General features: G+C 45.0%; 1 protein-coding gene across 1 annotated transcript in view; it reads left to right on the top strand.

Annotated features, from left to right (window-relative positions):
• LOC108802356 (zinc finger protein 850-like) overlaps positions 1-19,542 on the top strand; it is a 46,660-nt gene that overhangs the window by 19,906 nt on the left and 7,212 nt on the right. Inside the window, exons 3-7 of the mRNA XM_018574221.1 lie at positions 691-1,273; positions 1,353-1,361; positions 8,885-10,061; positions 15,124-15,489; positions 15,574-16,134. Coding sequence (XP_018429723.1) covers positions 691-1,273; positions 1,353-1,361; positions 8,885-10,061; positions 15,124-15,489; positions 15,574-16,134 — 2,696 coding nt within the window. The remainder of the gene's footprint in view (positions 1-690; positions 1,274-1,352; positions 1,362-8,884; positions 10,062-15,123; positions 15,490-15,573; positions 16,135-19,542) is intronic.

Genomic DNA, 19,542 nt, shown 5'->3' on the forward strand with positions numbered 1-19,542 from the left:
CCAACAAATGAGGAGGAGATACTGTACACCATATGAAGGTCCATCTCCATTCCTCAATATAACGTCATGTGACCAACAAATGAGGAGGAGATACTGTACACCATATGAAGGTCCATCTCCATTCCTCAATATAACGTCATGTGACCAACAAACGAGGAGGAGATACTGGACACCATATGAAGGTCCATCTCCATTCCCCAATATAACGTCATGTGACCAACAAATGAGGAGGAGATACTGTACACCATATGAAGGTCCATCTCCATTCCCCAATATTCCGCAGAGGGAAACTGATGTTCTTATCTCGTCTCCAGATTATTACGTGGAAAGTATCGGCATCGTGGAAGATGGTCGAGCAGAATATACTGGGGCTGGATCGAAGGATTCCTCTAATTCTGAAGCCTCGTCCAATGGAAATTTACATACTACGATAAAAGAGATCCACTCAGGACGTCACAGTGCAGACAGATCGAGCAGTCTCTATGATCACGAGGAAGCTTCTTCAGATGTTGGTCAATGTGAGGGAAAGGTTCTATCAAGCTCTGCATTTGATAACTCTTTTATATCTAAATCATCTCTTATGGTACATCAGATGAAAATCACGCCTGAGCCTCCAAATATGTGGACAGAGTACGGGAAAAGCTTCACCTGGAAAGAAGACCTTATTGCACGCTATGCAAGTCACATAAGTGAGCGCCCTTATTCATGTTCAGAGTGCGGGAAAACTTTTACTCAAAATTCATACCTTCTAACGCACCAGAAAAGGCACACGGAAGAGCAATCTTTTTCCTGTCTGGAGTGCGGGAAGTGTTTCACTCAGCAGGGACACCTTCTTAAACACAGGAAAATGCACACAGGAGAACGCCCTTTTTTATGTTCAGAGTGTGGGAAAAGTTTCATTCATAAAGTAAACCTTCTTGTACATCAGAGAAGTCACACAGGTGAACGTCCTTTTGCATGTTCAGAATGCAATAAATGCTTCATTCACAAAGCAGGGCTTCTAAGACACCAGAGAAGTCACACCGGTGAGCGCCCTTTTGCGTGTTTAGTGTGTGGGAAACGTTTCACTCAGAAAAGACACCTACATACACACCAGAGAATTCACACGGGTGAACGCACTTTCCCATGCTTAGAATGTGGGAAATGTTTCATTCAGAAAGAGAATCTCCTTCGACACCAGAGAATTCACACGGGAGAGCGTCCTTTTTCATGTTCAGATTGTGGGAAAAGTTTTACTCAGAAAAGACACCTTCTTAGACACCAGAAAACTCACGTTAGAGGGCACGTGTAGTGACGGTTGATTTTGCTACAAGCAGTGAAAGTTTAAGCCTGGGCTGGAATTACAGCTGGAGAGTCAGAGCGTGACACACTCCTCAACAGATCCATTTACTGCCTCACATACTGCAAGATACACCCTACTGACCAGACAAACCAGTGTTTCCCATCTCTGGCCAGTCATACGATAGCTGGTGTAGGTAGAGGATGGTGGACTTCTCAGTCACATGAAGGTGGTTCCCCTCTCTGGACATCCTTAGGCCAGCTGGTGTAGATAGAGGATGGTGGACTTCTCAGTCACGTGAAGGTGGTTCTCCTATCTGGACATCCTTAGGCTAGCTGGTATAGATAGAGGGTGGTGGATTTCTCAGTCACATGAAGGTGGTTCCCCTCTCTGGGCATCCTTAGGCCAGCTGGTGTAAATAGAGGATGATGAACTTCTCAGTCACACCTAGGTGGCTCCCCTCTCTGGACATCCTTAGGCTAGCTGGTGTAGATAGAGGATGGTGGATTTCTCAGTCACATGAAGGTGGTTCCCCTCTCTGGACATCCTTAGGCTTGCTGGTGTAGATAGACGATGTTGGACCTCTCAGTCACGTGAAGGTGGTTCCCCTCTCTGGACATCCTCAGGCCAGCTGGTGTAGATAGAGGATGGTGGACCTCTCAGTCACGTGAAGGTGGTTCCCCTCTCTGGACATCCTTAGGCCAGCTGTTGTATATAGAGGATGGTGAACTTCTCAGTCACACCAAGGTGGTTCTCCTATCTGGACATCCTTAGGCTTGCTGGTGTAGATAGAGGATGATGAACTTCTCAGTCACACCTAGGTGGTTCTCCTATCTGGACATCCTTAGAGGATGGTGGACTTCTCAGTCACACCTAGATGGTTCCCCTCTCTGGATATCCTTAGGCTAGCTGGTGTAGATAGAAGATGGTGGACCTCTAAGTCACGTCTGCTCTCTGTTGTTATCTCAACAGTTCAGATTGTGGGCTGCCTATAAATGAAGTGGAACCTTCATTGGTTTAGCAGAATACAAATTAAATATTGATGAAATGTCTACAATTATGTGACCAGGAAACAGTAAAGGTCCTTATTTTCAGACCTGAACAATCAAAGTAAACATGGGCAAAAACACCAAATTATTATGTCCTTTATTTCGTGTAAACTCGGGGAAAATAAGGACAAAAAATAACGTTCTAAAAATATTTGTATTTTATTTTTTTCCACTTTTCAAACTCAATTTTGTCTTTGTTGCTTCTCTTAGTTTGTTTTTCAGATGTCTTGTTTATTATATAAATAAATGGTTGTGACTTTCTTTATCCAACTGTCCATCCAGAGCCGCCATTTATAGACCGGATACATCCTAAATATAGAGCCATGTATCCAACTGTCCATCCAGAGCCGCCATTTATAGACCAGATACATCCTAAATATAGAGCCATTTATCCAACTGTCCACCCAGAGCCGCCATTTATAGACCGGATACATCCTAAATATAGAGCCATTTATCCAACTGTCCATCCAGAGCCGCCATTTATAGACCGGATACATCCTAAATATAGAGCCATTTATCCAACCGTCCATCCAGAGCCGCCATTTATAGACCGGATACATCCTAAATATAGAGCCATTTATCCGACTGTCCATCCAGAGCCGCCATTTATAGGACCAGATACATCCTAAATATAGAGCCATTTATCCGACTGTCCATCCAGAGCCGCCATTTATAGGACCAGATACATCCTAAATATAGAGCCATTTATCTGACCTCCTGAATCTGAGTAGCAGACCGGGCCTCTGACCTCCTAAATCTGAGTAGCAGACCGGGCCTCTGACCTCCTGAATCTGAGTAGCAGGCCGGGCCACTGACCTCCTGAATCTGAGTAGCAGACCGGGCCTCTGACCTCCTGACCTCTAGTCTTCCTTTCAGTGGTTACACTTTAGGGTCACTTTCTGCTGAGAGAGCGATCACATTCCTTCCAGGGAATTATTGGGTGGATGTGATATATTTGGGGGGAGGGGCGTTCTCCTTCTGGGCTGGTAGATGACATCACTGATCTTCTCTCTGGTCTCAGAGGGGTCCTGTCACTTTGTCAGGAAGTCACTCTCTACAGTGGGCACCAAAACCAAGATTCTGTCTCCCGGGTTGAAGGTTCTGATTCTAGAAGATCCGTTAGCAGCTCAGCTGTCAGGGGAAATGCAAAGTAAGCATAAGAAATTCCCGGATTCCAGATCTTTTGGTATTTCCTCGAGGAATCTGATAGATAAACACTAGACAGCTTTTCATTAATGAAGAAAAAATAAAACAACCAATCCTACGGCGGACATCCGCAAAGTAGACAAATTGGGTTGTCCAGGCTCGAGCTAGAGCTTGTTTACCCGCCGATAGAATAAAGACCTTATAATTGATGTTGAGCCTTCGCGTGAGATGGAAGGTTCGAAGTGCAGAAGTGCAAACCAGGGGGGGTCTTTAGATAATAGTTTTGTGGAAGAGAGATCGGAGAAGAAGGAACGTTTTTGGACCACGGCCTAGCTATCGTTGGACCAGACCAGCAGATATGTAAAACGTCACCTTTGGTGGAGCGTCCCCCGAAAAGCACAGAGCAGAATGTGAAGGGTGGAGATGAGTCAACCGTGAGGAGAGGACCATGTACCACCGCATCATAGATTTAGGAGCTGTAGGCAAGTAATATGAATGGTACAGTAAGCTGCCGTAGTCCACATTTGCTGCCATTGCAAGATCGATTTGGAGATCCAAAGATCTTGTTCCCACCTCCGTACATAGACGTAATCCAGCCTTGATCACCCCCTACCATTGGGTCTGAAAGGGGTGGTCTATCAATGCCCTCAAACAGTTTGTCAGCTCAGTGCGGCCGGAAGGAAGATGGTTTGTCGTGAAGTTTGGCCAAGATTTCAGCAGAAGCGTTCAACTCTAGTAGATGGGTTCAGAGTAGGGTTGCCACCTGTCCAGGATTCACCCGGACAGTCCGGGTTTTGAATGCTGTGTTCGGGTTTCATGGAAGCAGAAACCTGGACACAAGATGTCAGGCAGACAGAGGCAACCAAAATGAAGATAGGGGCTACTGGCCCCCCACTGAAAATAGTCTCAACTGTGATATTTACATATGAATGGGCGGCAATTTTTATATATGAATAAGCCACCACTCATTCTTCCAAAAAAATGTCCACGCGTCGATTGAGTGTTCGGGTTTTGCTTGAAGAAAAGGTGGCAACCCTAGTTCAGAGCCGTAGCTAGCTCCTTTTGCGCCCGAGGCAAGAACAGAAAATTGTGCCCCCCACCAACAGATGTGTGATGTCATGCGCCCCGCCTCCAGGCGGGGGAGAGCAGCCAGCATCCGAGGAGAAGCCGCCCCTCTTCTCCCTGCCGAGCTGCGTTGTCCGCCTGGGGACCCTGTTGCCATGGCGCCCTGTGCTTGCAGGCCGGCTGCGGCCCCTCTCAACTGCGCCTGAGGCAAGTGCCTCACTTGCCCCATGGTAGCTACAGCCCCGGATGGGTTCCCGGAGACGGGACCATGAGATGGACGGAGTCGGGGGGATCGAATCCCTTTGGGTTTGGAATTAAGAAGGTTCGCCAACATGGGATCAGGTTTGTTGGCTCCAGAAATATAAAGATTGTTCCTCATGATTTAGTTTCACATTTATAAATATCACAAAACTACCAAACTTTTGTTTTTCATTTTACGTTTCCTTGTCTGGATGTGATGTGTAATCTGTGTGTGTGTCCATGGAGGTGACGTCATAGAGGAACGGAGGACGAGGACAACACGATGAGACGTAACGTAGTCTGTAGTATTCACATTCAACACTAGGCGGTGATCTAACATGGAACGCACAGAAAGGAAGTGATGTAATATACAGACAGGAAGTGATGTATGAGTATAAAAAGGAAGTTCCATTTAGGAGGAAGTAGAGAAGAGAGTTTGCTGGAACTGGAAGCAGAGGAGGTAAAAAGATATTATTTTATATGTACACCCGGTAACCCCCCTCCGCGTCATGTCATATGCGTCCTCTTCTTCCATAGTCATTGTTATATCTGTTATAATTTATAGACCGGATACATCCTATGTATAGAGCCATTTATCCAACTGTCCATCCAGAGCCGCCATTTATAGACCGGATACATCCTAAATATAGAACCATTTATCCATCTGTCCATCCAGAGCCGCCATTTATAGACCGGATACATCCTAAATATAGAACCATTTATCCAACTGTCCATCCAGAGCCGCCATTTATAGACCGGATACATCCTAAATATAGAGCCATTTATCCAACTGTCCATCCAGAGCCGCCATTTATAGACCGGATACATCCTAAATATAGAGCCATTTATCCATCACTCGTATCTCTGTAATAAAACACAGAGCTGACCGGAGAGGTGAGGAGGATGCTGGGACGTCTGTACTGACCTTTCTTACTTTCTTTCTTTACTCAGGATTATAAAGTAGGGAAGAACATTTCTGATGAGCCGATAACACCCAGCGGATGTTCTCACTGGACATCACCCATCACAGAGCCTCCATCCCAACAGAGGAAGAGTGGTAAGAAGATTCTAGAAGTCACCAAGAAGATCATTGAGCTGTTGAGTGGAGAGGTGAGCGGTGCCGGGGATTCTGGGACATGATCCAGGAACAGACAAGGGGCGTGTCTGGGTGGTGACGGGAGAGGTGCCGGGGATTCTGGGACATGATCCAGGAACAGACAAGGGGCGTGTCTGGGTGGTGACTGTATCATTGTGTGTGTCAGGTTCCTATAAGGTGTCAGGATGTCTCTGTCTATCTCTCCATGGAGGAGTGGGAGTATCTAGAAGGACACCGGGATCTCTACAAGGACGTGGTGATGGAGAATGCCCCGCCCCTCACATCACCGGGTAAGAGGAGAGAGCAGTACGGAGGCTCCGCCTACATCCCCCATCATCTGATACACACATAGAAACAATGTATTCAGTCAGTGTGTGTGTTTCCTACAGATGGATCCAGTAAGAGGAACCCACCAGAGAGATGTCCCCGCCCCCTGTATTCCCGGGATCCCACCCAGGAAGACCACCCTATGCCTCGCATTGATCAGGTAGGTGGAGCTGAACATAAACCCCTCAAATGTATTCTAAATCATAAGATGACCCTTTTCCATGAAATCTCTTGTTCCTTCCTGTGTTCCATCATCTTTAATGTCTTTCAGGTCTTCACCCTAAATCCCAAAGTTGAGGTTAAAGAAGAAGAAGAAGAAAAGACAATTGTGAGTGGACATCAGCGGTCTATGGAGGAGGGAGGTCCTCTGTGTTCCCGGGATTCCACACAAGAAGATCACAACTCCAGAGAAAATGATCAGGTAGACGGGGCTTTGGAAATAGAACTCATAAATCATTCACATTCTTATATGTAATATTATTGCCGGTAACCTTCTCAGAGGTTAAATTTGATCATTTTCGGAATTTAGGATGAAAACCTGAAAGACAATAAAGTAGAAGATAAAGAGGAAGAAGAAGAGACGTTGGTGAGTGGAGATCAGCAGTCTATGGAGGAGAGAGGTCCTCTGTGTTCCCGGGATTCCACACCGGAAGGTCACGACTATACAGGGAATGATCAGGTAGATGGGACTCGGACAGAAGAACTGAATATGATTTCTATGAGATGACCTTCTTCTTCTTCTTCTATGTAATCTCTTATTATCGGTGGTAACCGTTCCAGATGTTGTATTTTATCATCTCTGGAATTTAGGAAGAAGACCTGAAAGACCACAAAGTAGAAGTTAAAGAGGAAGGAAACGAGAGGTTGGTGAGTGGAGATCAGCAGTCTATGGAGGAGGGAGGTCCTCTGTGTTCCCGGGATTCCACACCGGAAGGTCACACCATCCCCCACCATGATCAGGTAGATGGGACTTGGCAAGGAGAACTCAAAAAATATTGTAGGAGAAGACATTCTTCTATATAATCTCTTATTATTGGCAGATGTTATATATTATCATCTCTGGAATTTAGGATAAACAACTGAAAGACATCAAAGATGAAGACAAAGTAGAAGAAGAGACGTTGGTGGGAGGAGCTCAGCAGTCTATGGAGGAGGGGGAGATGATGGTGAAGAGTAAACTGGAGGAATCTTCTCTACATATGGACACAAGTAAGTCATAAACAATCAATGCAGAAACAGGTCACGTTTTCAATTGACTTTGCCGAGTAGGAAGTATACATTTACATTGTTACATAGGTGGAACTATAACCTATGGACAAGAATGTCATCGATATACCTAGTCTATGATCCCAAATTTGCATTACCATATGGTATACAGATCTCCGGCCCTCCTAAGAAAACTGTCATATTTGTATTTATCACACTAAGGTCCATCTCCATTCCTCAATATAACGTCATGTGACCAACAAATGAGGAGAAGATACTGTACACCATATGAAGGTCCATCTCCATTCCTCAATATAACGTCATGTGACCAACAAATGAGGAGGAGATACTGTACACCATATGAAGGTCCATCTCCATTCCTCAATATAACGTCATGTGACCAACAAATGAGGAGGAGATACTGTACACCATATGAAGGTCCATCTCCATTCCTCAATATAACGTCATGTGACCAACAAATGAGGAGGAGATACTGTACACCATATGAAGGTCCATCTCCATTCCTCAATATAACGTCATGTGACCAACAAATGAGGAGGAGATACTGTACACCATATGAAGGTCCATCTCCATTCCTCAATATAACGTCATGTGACCAACAAATGAGGAGGAGATACTGTACACCATATGAAGGTCCATCTCCATTCCTCAATATAACGTCATGTGACCAACAAATGAGGAGGAGATACTGTACACCATATGAAGGTCCATCTCCATTCCTCAATATAACGTCATGTGACCAACAAATGAGGAGGAGATACTGTACACCATATGAAGGTCCATCTCCATTCCTCAATATAACGTCATGTGACCAACAAATGAGGAGGAGATACTGTACACCATATGAAGGTCCATCTCCATTCCTCAATATAACGTCATGTGACCAACAAATGAGGAGGAGATAGTGTACACCATATGAAGGTCCATCTCCATTCCTCAATATAACGTCATGTGACCAACAAATGAGGAGGAGATACTGTACACCATATGAAGGTCCATCTCCATTCCTCAATATAACGTCATGTGACCAACAAATGAGGAGGAGATACTGTACACCATATGAAGGTCCATCTCTACAAGGCCATCATGTCACATGTTCTCCTGTGTGGCGTGGTGGTATCTGGCTTGTATTTATATTGTCATGTGACGATTGCTCCCGGTTCCATGACAGAGCTCTGTACACATGTTTAGCGTTCCACCAACATGTATGATTTGTGAATGTGAGGCATGAAGAATACTTTTATTTTATCTCCAGATTATAATGACGTCACACAACACGTTCCGGGAGGAAGTCTCCGGACATCAATGGATCCCTCTAATCTTCAGCAATCATCTGATATCTCACAGACCGGAACTCCAGATGCACCTCTGAGATCTCACAGTGCGGAGAGATCAACAGATCCACCTAATCCCAAAGAATCCTCCTCAAGACCTGGAGGTGATCACACGAAAAAGAAATCATTCTCATGCTCAGAGTGCGGGAAAAGTTTCACTCAGAAAGGAGGCCTTCTTGCTCACCAGAGAAATCACACGGATGAACGTCCCTTTTCATGTCCAGAGTGCGGGAAAACTTTCACTCAGAAAGGAATCCTTGTTGCACACCAGAAAACTCACGAGGATAAGCGTCCTTATTCATGTGCTGAGTGCGGGAAAAGTTTCAGTCAGAAAGGAAGCTTTGTTATTCACCAGAGAAGTCACACGGGTGAACGTCCCTTTTCATGCCCAGAGTGCGGGAAATCTTTCGCTAATAAAAGAGTGCTTGTTCTACACCGAAGAATTCACTCGGATGACCGTCCTTTTTCATGTTCAGAATGTGGGAAATCTTTCATTCAGAGAGCAGATCTTTATAGGCACCAGATCGTTCACAAATCTGAACGTCCCTTTTCATGCTCAGAGTGTGGGAAAAGTTTCACTGAGAAAAGAAGACTTACTGCACACCAGAAAATTCACATTGGTGAACGTCCCCATCCATGTCCAGAGTGCGGGAAAGGCTTCATTGGGTTAGGAAGACTTAATAAACATCGGAAAATTCACACAGGTGAGCGCCCGTATTCATGCTCAGAGTGTGGGAAATGTTTCATTACAAAAGAAAGCCTACTTAGACACCAGATATATCACACAGGTGAGCGTCCCTATTCATGCTCAGAGTGTGGGAAAAGTTTTACTACAAAAGAAGGCCTACTTAAACACGAGATATATCACACAGGTGAACGTCCCTATTCATGCTCAGAGTGTGGGAGACGATTTACTGAGAAAGGAAGCCTTGTTACGCACCAGAAACTTCACAAAGGTGAGCGTCCTTTTTCATGTCCAGAGTGTGACAAACGTTTTATTCAGAAAAGAGACCTTCTTAAACATCAGATCATTCACACTGGTGAGTGTCCCTATATATGTCCAGAGTGCGGAAACCGTTTTACTGAGAAAGGAAGCCTTGTTACACACCAGAAAATTCACACAGGTGACCTTCCCTTTACATGCTCAGAGTGTGGGAAACGTTTCACTCAGAGAGGAAGCCTTAACCAACACCTGAGATGTCACACGGGGGAACGACCCTATTTCTGTTCAGAGTGTGGGAAAAGTTTTGCTCAGAAAGGAAACCTCAATAGACACCAAAGAAATCACACAGGTAAGCATCCATAGTCATGTTCAGAGTGCGGGAAAGGGTTCATTCAGAGATCAAGTCTTGTCAAACATCAGAGATTTCACACAGGTTTAAAAGGTAGGAAGAGTGGGAGCCCCTTAAAAACAAGCATGATAGGTCAGTAGACCTGGGAACTCCATATCTAAAAGTACTCATGGGCAAGTATGACAACAGGCGGGCAGCATATCGGCAATTGTGACAGTAGGTGGAAAACATACCGCCAATCAACACAATACACGGGACCACAAATGGCCAATTTTGGCAACACATGGGATAACAGATTGGCCATCATGAGAGTACATTGGGCAACAAATGGGCCCTCGTGACATCACATGGGACAATAAATGGACCCTCGTGACAACGCAGGACAGGAAAGTGCCCTTTAAGATAATAATCATTCCATAATGTGACCCTTGATGGTACTCAATGCCAAGTGTTGGTCCTGACAAAGTCCTTGGCTCTCTTATCACCCACCTTGGGTGTCTCCATGAGTCCTTTTCCGTTCCACAAGAAAATGAAATTGCAGCAGGAAGAGGAGGAGCCTCACCAAGTAACCAGACCTCAGAGCCTAAATGATGGTAGCATACCGGAGTTGGCTATTGTAATCCCACCAGCCTCAGATTTTCTGGGCACAGGGGGGAAGATAGGCCCGCATGGTGCGCTATACAAGCTGTGATGTATTTGGGGTTTGTCAAAAATATTGGGGTGTTCTTTGATACTAATATTGCTACAGGGATTCAATTGTAGTACGATGATATTCTAAACAGACAGTACCGATTTGGGCCCACACTGATGACATCATAGAGCTGAACTGTGGTATCACATGACCATATATGGTAATACATGGAGAAACAAAACGGGCCACCATGACAACACAAGGACTCTGTATGAATCCGCAGGTGACATGACATAGACCTGAATATGAAGGAACAATAACGGGAGCTCGGTCCGCCTATTATGAATATATATTCTACGGGGTGCAGGAAGGGTCAATGTATAAACACAAAGCATCCAACCAGACTTTATCTCTCACCCGTCAACCTTCCTATAGACAGACATTAGTTGTAGTTCCTCCAATAATGATCAATAACTGTAATAGATATTTACTCCAATTATACCGGATGTGATTTCCATTTCAAAAACATTTTATTGAGTGTTAAATCTTCATTATATTCTGTGTTATTCTGAATTTGTAAAATAAACAAGAAAGTTCTACAAATGACCCGAAATCTTAGATGATCAGTGATGGGAATGAGCTCGGTTCATAGAGAGTCCTCCATTGGTGATGGGAATGAGCTCAGGTCATAGAGAGTCCTCCATTGGTGATGGGAATGAGCTCGGTTCATAGAGAGTCCTCCATTGGTGATGGGAATGAGCTCAGGTCATAGAGAGTCCTCCATTGGTGATGGGAATGAGCTCAGGTCATAGAGAGTCCTCCATTGGTGATGGGAATGAGCTCAGGTCATAGAGAGTCCTCCATTGGTGATGGGAATGAGCTCAGTTCATAGAGAGTCCTCCATTGGTGATGGGAATGAGCTCAGTTCATAGAGAGTCCTCCATTGGTGATGGGAATGAGCTCAGATCATAGAGAGTCCTCCATTGGTGATGGGAATGAGCTTGGGTCACCGCCGGTTGTGGTCATCTGGTGGACAATAATAAATAATAGGGATGATTTGACACCATCTTTTCAAGACCACGTACAAGTATAATTATGAGGGACTGTAACTCAGTCCATGACTATTCAGCAATAGAGGACTACAAATCCCATCAGTGCATAATTAAACAGCAATTATATAGGGTTGCCACCAATCCCCCCGCCCCCCATCACCCTGACCTGCAGCCGCCCTGGTGTGAATGGGCTCTTAGAAGTGGTGTCTGAATTAGTTTTCATTATTTAGTGTTTCTTTCCTGTACTTCCCCCGGTGATCCTGCCAGTAACACTCTTCCTGTCCTAGAGTGACAACACTCATTGTACTATATCTATAGAAGGGGTCAGGGTTGTCACCCTGGCTGGTATGTTAGGACTGACAGCGGAAGTTACATTGTTGTTTTTAGGTTTAGATTTACATTTCGGTCCGGCGGTTCTTTCTTTTTATTTCTGACGCGGCCGTCGCATTGTAAAATATTGACCGCACCGCTCCTTTCATTACATCACCGCGGAGGTGGGAGATCCTTTGTCCAATCATACGGAGCCGAATATAAAAACAGCAAAAGGTGGAACACAGAGATTGGAAGAGTGTGATTTATTAGACAAAGGAATTGATGTCACACTCTTACAGGAAATGATGTCATATCCTCACTGGAAGTGATGCCAGGTGCAGACAGGAAGTTCCAGGTGAGAGTTGGGAGGAAGTAGAGAGGAGACATTGCTGGGACTGGCAGCAGAGGAGGTAATAAGATATTATTTTATATTTACACCCGGAATTCCTCTCTATTAACCATTTACATGACCGGAGGGGTGCTGCGATCCCCTAACCCCCTGCCAGGCCACCCCTCACTCTTTGGTTCCCGGGTCTTCTCAGATCCCGGGACCAGAACAAAGAGCGTCGGGATGGTGGACACCACTATCAGCGCGTGAACCCGTAAGCGCTCGGCTCTGAACATCTCCGGGCTCCGGACTGTCACAATCCTGCATGAAAATCATGGGACGCAGTCTGTGCTGGATCGGAAATAACACAGGGCAGAGGGGACGTCGGGGGTCTAATAGGCCCACTGTTGTCTCCGTAAAGAGTACCTGTCACCTGCCCAATGCTGTGACATACGGGGCTTTCTGACCGCTTTGTGAAAGCCAAAAAGGATAGATGAAAAAAATATAACAAAATAGATACAAATTTTGCCCTCGAAAGCAAACAGACGTCTATCACGAGCACATGTATGTAAAGAAGGATTTGCGCAACACGTATCGGGTATCATCACACACGCACGCCGGAGTGAAAGAAATAATACCGAGTCCGTCATTTATAATGACCACCACAGCGGGGATGGAGGAGGACCGGAGTCACATGACTGAGAAGATATTGGACCTCACCCTGGAGATCATCTACCTGCTGACCGGAGAGGTGAGGAGGATTCTGGGAGGTCACATGACATCACTCTGATCTCCATTCATAAAACACAGACCTGACCGGAAGGGTGAGGAGGATTCTGGGAGGTCACATGACATCTTTTCTCTCATTGCAGCATTATTCACTTGTGAATTCCATGGAGAACCGAAAGGACTTGGGACACCAGGATCTCTACAAGGACGTGGTGATGGAGAATGCCCCGCCCCTCACATCACCGGGTAAGAGGAGAGAGCAGTACGGAGGCTCCACCTACATCCCCCATCATCTGATACACACATAGAAACAATGTATTCAGTCACTGTGTGTGTTTCCTACAGATGGATCCAGTAAGAGGAACCCACCAGAGAGATGTCCCCGTCCTCTGTATTCCCGGGATCCCACCCAGGAAGATCTCACCGTCCCCCACCATGATCAGGTCGGTGGAGCTGAACATAAACCCCTCAAATGTATTCTAAATCATAAGATGACCCTTTTCCATGAAATCTCTTGTTCCTTCCTGTGTTCCATCATCTTTAATGTCTTTCAGGTCTTCACCCTAAATCCCAAAGTTGAGGTTGAAGAAGAGAAGACAATTATGAATGTAGATCAGCAGTCTATGGAGGAGGGAGGTCCTCTGTGTTCCCGGGATTCCACACAGGAAGGTCACACCATCCCCCACCATGATCAGGTAGATGGGGCCGGATGAAGTGAATTAAAAATAATTTGATGAGATGACCTTCTTCTATGTAATCTTATTATCGGTGGTAACCGTTCCAGATGTTGTATTTTGGCATGTCTGGAATTTAGGAAGAAGACCTGAAAGACCACAAAGTCGAAGAGGAGACGTTGGGGAGTGGGGCTCAGCAGTCCATGGAGGAGGGGGAGATGATGGTGAAGAGTAAGCAGGAGGAATCTTCTCTACATATGGACACACGTAAGTATTGAGCCTTCATTGCAGAAACAGGTCACATTTTGAAATAACTTTAAGTATAAAGTATACATTTACATTGTTACATAGGTTGGACTATAACATGGTTATTAAGATGATGGTAGACAAGGGATGGACAAGAATGTCATCGATATATCTAGTCTACAATCCCAAATCTGCATTACCATATGGTATACAGATCTCCGGCCCTCCTAAGAAATATGTCATATTTGTATTTATCACGCTAAGGTCCATCTCCATTCCTCAATATAACGTCATGTGACCAACAAATGAGGAGGAGATACTGTACACCATATGAAGGTCCATCTCCATTCCTCAATATAACGTCATGTGACCAACAAATGAGGAGGAGATACTGTACACCATATGAAGGTCCATCTCCATTCCTCAATATAACGTCATGTGACCAACAAATGAGGAGGAGATACTGTACACCATATGAAGGTCCATCTCCATTCCTCAATATAACGTCATGTGACCAACAAATGAGGAGGAGATACTGTACACCATATGAAGGTCCATCTCTACAAGGCCATCATGTCACATGTTCTCCTGTGTGGCGTGGTGGTATCTGGCTTGTATTTATATTGTCATGTGACGATTGCTCCCGGTTCCATGACAGAGCTCTGTACACATGTTTAGCGTTCCACCAACATGTATGATTTCTGAATGTGAGGCATGAAGAATACTTCTTAATAGATTGAAACCTTGTTTTCCAACAGGAGGAGGTGACGTCCAGAATATCTCTGAGGATCATCCGATTTTATCTCCAGATTATAATGACGTCACACAACACGTTTCGGGAGGAAGTCTCCGGACATCAATGGATCCCTCTAATCTTCAGGAATCATCTGATATCTCCCAGACCGGAACTCCAGATACACCTCTGAGACCTCACAGTGCGGATAGATCAACAGATCCACCTAATCCCAAAGAATCCTCCTCAAGGCCTGGAGGTGATCACACGAAAAAGAGATCATTCTCATGCTCAGAGTGCGGGAAAACTTTTTTTCTCAGAAAAGAAACCTTCTTGCTCATGAGAGAAATCACACGGATGAACGTCCCTTTTCATGTCCAGAGTGCGGGAAAAGTTTCAATAAGAAAGGAAGCCTTGTTGAACACCAGAAAATTCACGAGGACAAGCGTCCTTATTCATGTGCTGAGTGCGGGAAAAGTTTCATTCAGAAAGGAAGCTTTGTTATACATCAGAGAAGTCACACGGGTGAACGTCCCTTTTCATGTCCAGAGTGCGGGAAATCTTTTGCTAATAAAAGAGTTCTTGTTCTACACCGAAGAATTCACTCTGATGACCGTTCTTTTTCATGTTCAGAATGCGGGAAATCTTTCATTCACAGAGCAGGTCTTTATAATCACCAGATTGTTCACAAATCTGAACGTCCCTTTTCATGCTCAGAGTGCGGGAAAAGTTTCACAGAGAAAAAAAGACTTACTGCACACCAGAAAATTCACATTGTTGAACGTCCCCATCCTTGTCCAGAGTGCGGGAAAGGCTTCATTGGGTTAGGAAGTCTTAATAAACATCGGAAAATTCACACAGGTGAGCGCCCGTATTCATGCTCAGAGTGTGGGAAACGATTTACTGAGAAAGGAGGCCTTGTTTCGCACCAGAAGCTTCACAAAGGTGAGCGTCCTTATTCATGTCCAGAGTGTGACAGACGTTTTACTCACAAAAGCAACTTTATTAAACATCAGATCATTCACACTGGTGAGTGCACCTATATATGTCCAGAGTGCGGAAAAAGTTTTACGGAGAAAGGAAGCCTTGTTACACACCAGAAAATTCACACAGGTGACCTTCCCTTTACATGCTCAGAGTGTGGGAAAAGTTTCGCTCAGAGAGGATGCCTTAACAAACACCAGAGATGTCACACGGGGGAAAGACCCTATTTCTGTTCAGAGTGTGGGAAAAGTTTTGCTCAGAAAGGAAACCTCGATAGACACCAAAGAAGTCACACCGGTGAGCATCCATTCTCATGTTCAGTGTGCGGGAAAGGTTTCATTCAGAGATCAACTCTTGTCATACATCAGAGAATTCACACAGGTTTAAAAGGTAGGAAGAGTGGGAGCCCCTTAAAAACAAGCATGATAGGTCAGTAGGCCTGGGAACTGCATATCTAAAAGTATTAATGGGCAAGTATGACAACAGGCGGGCAGCATATCGGCAATTGTGACAGTAGGTGGAAAACATACTGTCAATCATGACAATACACGGGATAACAAATGGGCCATCGTGACAATACATTGGCCAACAAATGGGCAATAATGACAAGAAAATGGGCAACTAATGGGCCATCAACACAATTGCGCCGCCCCAATGGGGCATAGAAGTTTTATATAGATGAGAATTTATATAGATTGTTTCTCTATACCATTTTCATATGGACGTTTATATAGTTAGTTATATGTTGCCATCTAGTGGCCTTTTGTGGTAGTGTATGTATTTTTCAATGTTGCCTTCCCTGATATCTCTGAGGTCGATGACTCAGTTTCTCTTTACGTAAGCCCCACCCTTCTTCCTGAGAGCAGTACTTCCTGTGTCATGGCCACAGCTAACAGGCCACATGTAACTAGGACACATGTACTCTACATAGTACGCTAGAAAAAGCATCATTTTCTGACCGCACAATACTATAACCGTTCAACTGCTGTTCCTGTCATCTGCTGTAACCCTGATGTTAAAGAATAAACACCTCTTTTGAATGAATCAGTATTGACGAGTTCAGCTATCTGACGAGGATTGTCCGCAGCGAGTATATCTGCTTATACAGGCCGGGCATAGAGGTCTCACAAGGGATATATTTCGCTATCACAACAATCGGAGTCAGATAACAATACAAGGGACCACAAAGGCCAATTTTGACAACACATGGGATAACAGATTGGCCTTAACACGGTCATTGGGCAACAAATGGGCCATCGTGAAAACACATGGGCAACAAATGGGCCATCGTGACAACACAGGAGAGGAAAGAGCCCTTTAAAAAATGTTTTATTAATTCCGAAATTTGACCCAGCCTTTTGTGGTAGTCTATTTATTTTTCAATGTTGCCTTCCCTGATATCTCTGAGGTCGATGACTCAGTTCCTCTCTACGTAAGCCCCACTCTTCTTCCTGAGAGCAGTACTTCCTGTGTCATGGCCACAGCTAACAGGCCACATGTAACTAGGACACATGTACTCTACATAGTACGCTAGAAAAGGCATCATTTTTTGACCGCACAATACTATAACCATTCAACTGCTGTTCCATCCATCTGCTGTAACCTTGATGTTCAGAATAAAGCACCCTTTTGAATGAATCGGTATTGGTGAGTTCAGCTATCTGACAAGGATTGTCCGCAGTGAGTATATCTGCTTATACAGGCCAGGCATAGAGGTCTCAGCAAGGGATATATCGCTATCACAACAATCGGAGTCAGAATAGAAATGGGCCATCGTGACAATACATTGGCCAACAAATGGGCAATAATGACAAGAAAATGGGCAACTAATGGGCCATCAACACAATTGCGCCGCCCCAATGGGGCATAGAAGTTTTATATAGATGAGAATTTATATAGATTGTTTCTCTATACCATTTTCATATGGACGTTTATATAGTTAGTTATATGTTGCCATCTAGTGGCCTTTTGTGGTAGTGTATGTATTTTTCAATGTTGCCTTCCCTGATATCTCTGAGGTCGATGACTCAGTTTCTCTTTACGTAAGCCCCACCCTTCTTCCTGAGAGCAGTACTTCCTGTGTCATGGCCACAGCTAACAGGCCACATGTAACTAGGACACATGTACTCTACATAGTACGCTAGAAAAAGCATCATTTTCTGACCGCACAATACTATAACCGTTCAACTGCTGTTCCTGTCATCTGCTGTAACCCTGATGTTAAAGAATAAACACCTCTTTTGAATGAATCAGTATTGACGAGTTCAGCTATCTGACGAGGATTGTCCGCAGCGAGTATATCTGCTTATACAGGCCGGGCATAGAGGTCTCACAAGGGATATATTTCGCTATCACAACAATCGGAGTCAGATAACAATACAAGGGACCACAAAGGCCAATTTTGACAACACATGGGATAACAGATTGGCCTTAACACGGTCATTGGGCAACAAATGGGCCATCGTGAAAACACATGGGCAACAAATGGGCCATCGTGACAACACAGGAGAGGAAAGAGCCCTTTAAAAAATGTTTTATTAATTCCGAAATTTGACCCTTGATGGTACTCAATGCCAAGTGTTGGTCCTGACAAAGTCCTTGGCTCTCTTATCACCCACCTTGGGTGTCTCCATGAGCTTTTTTCCTTTCCACAACAAAATTAAATTCCAGCAGGAAGAGGAGGAGCCTCACCAGGTATCCGTAACTCTGACCATAGATGATGGAAGCATACCGGAGTTGGCTATTGTAATCCCACCAGCCACCGATTTTCTGGGCAAAGAGGGAAGATAGGCCCACTGTGATGTATTTGGGGTTTGTCCAAAAGAATTGGAGCTTCAGGGGTGTCTAGGGTTGCCACCTTTTCTTCAAGCGAAACCCGAACACTCTAGCGACACGCGGACATATTTTTGGGGGACAATGAGCCGTGGCTTATTCATATGTATATAGCTCCACCCATTCATATGTAAATATCACAGTTGAGACTGTTTTCAGTGGGGGGAGCCAGTAGCCGTTATCTTAATTTTGGTTGCCCCCGTCTGCCTGACATCCTGTGGGACACGGCCTTCAAAACCCGGACCGTCCGGGTGAATCCTGAACAGGTGGCAAGCCTAGGGGTGTCGTTGGATACGAATATTGCTACAGCGGATCAGTTGTAGTACGATGATCCTCTAAGCAAACAGTACCGACTTGGGTCCACACTGATGACATCATAGAGCTGAACTGTGGTATCACATGACCATATATGGTAATACACGGAGAAACAAAACGGGCCACCATGACAACACAAGGACTCTGTATGAATCCGCAGGTGACATGACATAGACCTGAATATGAAGGAACAATAACGGGAGCTCGGTCCGCCTATTATGAATATATATTCTACGGGGTGCAGGAAGGGTCAATGTATAAACACAAAGCATCCAATCAGACTTTATCTCTCACCCGGCAACCACTGGCTGTTGTTGCTCATTACTCGTGGTGTTTTTTTTTTCTTTACTGAAGAAGCCGATCAAAACCTATGATTGATATTTGGGGGGGGGCGTGGCTTGGCGGCGAACGTAACGGCCGCAGGCCAGTCTTCTTCCCGCGAATATGGAGACAGTGAGATCAAATAATTACCGCGACTGCTCTGCTTTGAGGGAAGGGGGGGAGGAGTCCGGTGACATCGATGTCCGCGACGGCAAACGAAGGGAAGGGGGAGGAGTCCGGTGACGTCGATGTCCGTGACGGCTAACGAAGGGAAGGGGGGAGGAGTCCGGTGACGTCGATGTCCGTGACGGCTAACGAAGGGAAGGGGGG

This window comes from Nanorana parkeri, unplaced genomic scaffold (genome assembly GCF_000935625.1).
Source record: "Nanorana parkeri isolate BGI_ZX_2015 unplaced genomic scaffold, ASM93562v1 scaffold2824, whole genome shotgun sequence".
In the NCBI taxonomy this organism is placed as follows: Eukaryota; Metazoa; Chordata; class Amphibia; order Anura; family Dicroglossidae; genus Nanorana; species Nanorana parkeri.